At 36.2% G+C, this 5,376-nt stretch overlaps 1 protein-coding gene across 1 annotated transcript; it reads right to left on the bottom strand.

The window, feature by feature from the left end:
- Positions 1–3,929: 3,929 nt before the first annotated feature.
- Positions 3,930–5,376, bottom strand: LOC132631153 (protein FAR1-RELATED SEQUENCE 4-like). Its single transcript, XM_060346752.1, has 3 exons — positions 4,894–5,376; positions 4,574–4,666; positions 3,930–4,109 (listed from the first exon to the last, which is right to left on the bottom strand). The coding sequence occupies exons 1-3, from the start codon at positions 5,374–5,376 to the stop codon at positions 3,930–3,932; spliced, it is 756 nt and encodes a 251-aa protein (XP_060202735.1).

Genomic DNA, 5,376 nt, shown 5'->3' with positions numbered 1-5,376 from the left:
AGCAAACAACACTTGAAAATCTTGAACATATAAGACGTGAAACACCTGAAGATCAAGTTTCTAACGAGGGTGATGAAAGCGTTGTTGTTCCTCATATTGGTGTTATGCCCGAGCCTATTAAAGCGGTTGAGCCATTGAGGAGCGAACCAGCCAATGCAGACCGGGTTCAAGTAAGTACTCCAAGGGAGTCTGTTGTTGTTGATGGAAAGGGTGAGAACTCTCAAGGAATGGAGGACAATTTTCAATATGTGTCCTTTGAAGATATTGTAAATGTCGCTTCTTTCGCTATCAATGAGAACTCTGTTATTCAAACCCCTCCTATTGCTGAAGAAGAACCTGTTGTTGAAGTGGCGGAAGTGCTATCTTCCTTGAAGACAAGGCGCCAGAGGAAAAGGAAAGCAGTGGGTGATACCCCGGCACCCTGATGGATGTTATATTCTGGACGAAATGATTTTTCTTTTGGGTCACGGAAGGACGAAAGTGACTGGAATGAACAGTACCGAAGGATGTACCCATTCCATTACTTCAAAAGCAAATTTGCCATGACCTTTTGGAAAAAATTTATCAATCCTCGAAATCTTCCACCAAGTAGTTTTCGACCTACTGGGTAAGTTTTTTAGTTATTGTGTGCTTTCTTGCATTTTTCTTCCTTATTTTGGGTTTATGTTTTTTCCTTTTTCAGTCTTTAAGTACAATCTCTGCATTTTTTCCCCTCCTGGCATAACCCCCCCTTTTATTGCAAACTCATGTTCTGCCTGCTCCGGCATACTACCTTTTTTCGCAAAGTTATATTTCTGCCTAAACTGGTATACTTTTACTTTTTCAAACTTAGCTCTTTCCCCTTCCGGCATACTTTCACATTTTATTGCAAACTCATGGTTTGCCTCCTCTGGCATACTCATCTCTTTTGGAAAGTTATTTTCTGCGCACTCCGGCATACTTTTACTTTTTGAAACTTAAATCTTGCCCCTTTCGGCATACTTTTCCCTTTTTCAAGCATAAGGTTTGCCCCTTCCGGCATATTGTTCAAAACTTGTTCATAAATTTCCCTTTCTGTGAACCAAACTTCTGCCTGTATTTTTGTAATTTTTGTTCCCTTTTCTTTAATCAGGGCAAAAGACGAGGTAATGTATCCTGGAAAGTTGAACCAACTCAGTGAAGTTTATAAGTTGGGTGATGTTGAGCCAAAATATAGGATGTTTTTTTTTGGAGTTGTACCATGATGTCTATGCGCTTAATGATGAGGTTCGTGATTGTCTTTTACTTTTTCTTTTCTTATTTTTCTATTAGTTATTGTTTCTCCCTTCTTCTTTTTTTCTTTATCGCTGAATCGCTTTTTTTTTCCTTAACACAGCATATTGATGTGATGCTATATTATTTGAGGAAGAAAATGATGTATCATCCTCCAACTGCCAATGCTGTTAAGTACACAACCATAGATATGATGTTTGATCAGCTTGTGCAATTTGACATCAATAGATACTACAAAGACCCGATTAATTACCACTGGTTTGGTGGCGGCAGTGATGATGCATTTTTGCTTAGTAATATTGTGTATGGGAGAAGAAGAAGATGTGGTATATCATGGGAGAATGTCGACAGGGTATTAATTCCTATTCGTCTAGGAGATGATGATCCTAAAGCAATTTCACACTATGTACTTGCTGTTTTCATCATTGATGAGTGTAAATAGGTAGTTTATAACTCACTCAATCATAATGATGATCATTTGGTCCGCATTGTCGAGGCCTACTGTGGTATGATCCCTAAGTTGTTGAAGATCAATGATTTTCAATTATTCAGGCCATCATACAATAACTTCAGTAATATGACATATACCTGGGCTGCCTGTCCAAAGCAAGGATCGTACGTTTCATTCTTATATTTTTTATCTTTTTCCGTTGTTTTTTGTTGATTTATATTTTTTTATTGTTTTTGCTTTTCTTTTGTTCTAAAACATCTCTCTTTTATGACTTTCAGAGATTATAATTGTGATCGTTTTTGATCAAGTTTGTTGATATGCTGATTAGTGGTCAAAATCTTGCTGATTTGGATGGTTCTGGTTTGATGAACTACATGAAAGAGTGGTCAATCAATTTGGTTTGTCATAGGACAGATAAGCTAAAAAAGGGTTATGACACGCCACCAAATACAGCTGGAAGTGATTATCATGAGCATAACGATATGGAGTGTGAGTATGAGATGAAAAAGAGAGCAAGGTCGGTGAAGAAAGCAAAAAAATAGTTTGTTTTAGTTGAGCATGATCTGTGAAGAAAGGAAAAAAATAGTTTGTTTTAGTTATTTTTGCACTATGTAATTTTTTTTCGTGCGCCCTTGTGTTTTTTGTAAATGTTATAAGATTGTATAGTTTGTTTGTGTTATAAATTTCAACTTTAAGCCCCTTTGTAATTTGATGGTGTTCATTTTTAATCTCAACTTCTCTATTCATAAAAGCTGTTATTTTGTTGAAAATCCAAGTTATGCCCTTTCCATCACAACTTCATGGTTGATATGTAATAGAAGTTTGTCGGGGTCGGCATAGTTTCTCATTATGTAAAAAGAAGTTTTGCCCATTCCGGCAGAATTTAAGTTTAGAAAACTTGCCACAACCAGCAACAAAGACAAACCCTTTGAAGTTATTGACCAGCCAAAATGCATTTATTGGGGATTATTTGTGACGGAAAGCTGTTATTTTGTTGAAAACCAAAGTTATGCCCTTTGCATCACAACTTTATGGTGGTTATGTAATAGGAGTTTGCCGGGGTCGGCATAGTTTGTCATTTTATGAATAGAAGTTCCACCCTTTTCGGCAGAAATTAAGTTCAGAGAACTTGCCACAACCAGCAACAAGGACAAAACCTTTTAACTTTTTTGACCAGTCAAAACGCATTTTATTGGGATTAATTGAGACGCCATAATTGTTGTTTTAGTATGAATGAATTTTTATTTTTAGTCTATGTTGTTGTTGTTGTTTTTTCCTCTCCAATATTTGTATGAATGAAATTTTGCTATGAATGAATGAAATATTTTACTTAGTGTTAATTGTATTGTGCTGAATGTTTTATCCAATTTTCCAACATTTTAAAATATTTTATAAACAACAAAGCACATAAGTATGCCCCTAACGGCATACTTATTTATTTTGTAAGCGGCAGACCTGCCGGTTCGGGCATAAATGTAAAACTTGAAAACAACAAAGAGAAACAATAGTGTTATGTCCCGAGGCATACATTTATTAAATTTACCAGGATGTAGTCTTTGAGATACCAATTTTGTTTTCCAGGCAAAAACTGTTATACCTGTCACAGGAGGCATAAATTATAAAACTGGATAATTAAAGTTGATGATTTTTTTTCTTTTTCCTCAATGTTTTATGGTAGAGAATTGTAGATTTCATGTAGGGACATTTATCTCTTGCTATTATATAGTCTTTTATTATCAGCAATAAGAAGATAACAACTTAGTAAAAGAAAATAATAAAAGAAAGAATGGACAGAAGAATAAATGTGTGATAAGATGCTTGAAGTCTCAGTCTTAGTAATACCAAAGTTTTGCCATTTCTTTCAAGCAGAGTATGCATTATGCGTCAAGAATCATAAGATAAATTCATATAAATCATGTATAAGAGTGTGATGTTAGGATGACAATTTCCTCTTCCTGTATCTTCTTGAATATGGATTGAGAGCTGGACTATGGTTACAGGTTGTCCTAGTGTGTCCAAAGAACTTGCATCTACCACATTTGTATGTGTACTTTGTCGATTCTTTTCTTGGGCGATATCTTTTTATTTGTTTTCTTCCAGGTCTTATTTTAACATCAGGCGGCGTTATTTTAATATCCATAATGTTTTGTGGAATAATCCATGAGTCTTGATTTCCAACTGATAGTATTTCACCTGTGTATGTCTCTTGCCATGCTTGTTTCTTGAACTAGTCCGCACAGTGTGTAGATTTTGACAAACTTCTTTTGTCTATAACTGCCATGGCATGTGTGCACGGTAACTCATCAGTTTGGAACTCCAAGCATTCACAAGTGATATTCTTCAGGTCTACATTGTATTGATATCCTTCATCTTTCACAACAAATTTGATGGGAGTTATGTTTTCTACCTGTAGAAATTCACAATATAAATTAGTGATATTTTTGTGGCAATTTTCAGATTATGTGAGAGTTATGCCCTTTCCGGCATACTTCCTGTACAGTGAAAATAAGAGTTTTCCCCTTCCGGCAGAACTAAGTATAAAATAGGGTCATAGTTGTTCCTTTGTCCAGCATAACTTTTGTGTTTGGTTAAATTTAAACTATACATTGCTTATAAAACTAAGATTGAAGTGTGTGTTGGTAAAATCTACTTACTTTCATTGTGAGCATAAAAACAGTGTCATAGTTATGCCCTTACCGACATAATTCCATGCTAGTTAAAATAAGAGTCTGCCCCTTCCGGCAGAACAAAGTATAAAAATAGGGTCATAGTTCTTCCTTTATCCAGCATAACTTTTGTGTTTGGTTAAAATTAAACTATGCATTGCTCACCAAACTAATATTGAAGTGTGTGTCGGTAAAATGTACTTACTTTCATTGTGAAGCCTCTACTTATCTTTTCAAGCAGAATCTTTTCAGCCCAACATGTCAGGTCATGGGACGATCTTGTTGCATCCAATTTTCCCTGGTAAAACCAATTTTGCAGCTTGTTCTGGATGTAATCAATTCATGCCATTATTGGCAACTCCCTTGCTTTCCTCAATACAGAACTCATTGTCTCGATATTGTTTGTTGTGAGCATGTTGTAACGCCTGTTGGTGTGGAATGAACATGCCCATCTTTCCGGTGGTTCTTCTTCTATGTATTCAGCAGCTTTTGGGTCGATTTGTTGTATCTGTGACATATAGGTACGAAACTCTGCCTGTTTGTAGGTAGTTGCTGCATTGTAAAACAGGATAGGATCGCTTCGGATGGGAAATGTTTCTGCAAGTTCTTCTCCATGTGGTAGATGCATATTCCATGCTTGGTATCTGGATACAGTTCTTTGATTGCAGTTGCAATTGATGCGTGGCGATCGGAAAGAATTGATAGATCTTTGCGCGTGCCAAACACCTTTTTCACGTGTCTGAAAAACCACCTGTAGGATTCATTATTCTCAGAGTCTGCAATACCAAATGCAAGAGGAAATATGTTGTTGTTTCCATCCTTTGCTACTGCTATCATGAGCACACCGCGGTATTTTGATTTCAAGAAGGTTGCATTCACCATCATTACTGGTCTGCAGTGTTTCCAACCCTCAATTGATGCTCCATAAGCGAAAAAAGCATACTTAAACTTATTGCCAGCGGTCCATTTGATGTTCGCAACTGTTCCAGGATTTCTTAATTTTATCAT

Source organism: Lycium barbarum, chromosome 3 (genome assembly GCF_019175385.1).
Source record: "Lycium barbarum isolate Lr01 chromosome 3, ASM1917538v2, whole genome shotgun sequence".
Taxonomy (NCBI): domain Eukaryota; kingdom Viridiplantae; phylum Streptophyta; class Magnoliopsida; order Solanales; family Solanaceae; genus Lycium; species Lycium barbarum.
This window is presented reverse-complemented; position numbering and strand designations above follow the sequence as displayed.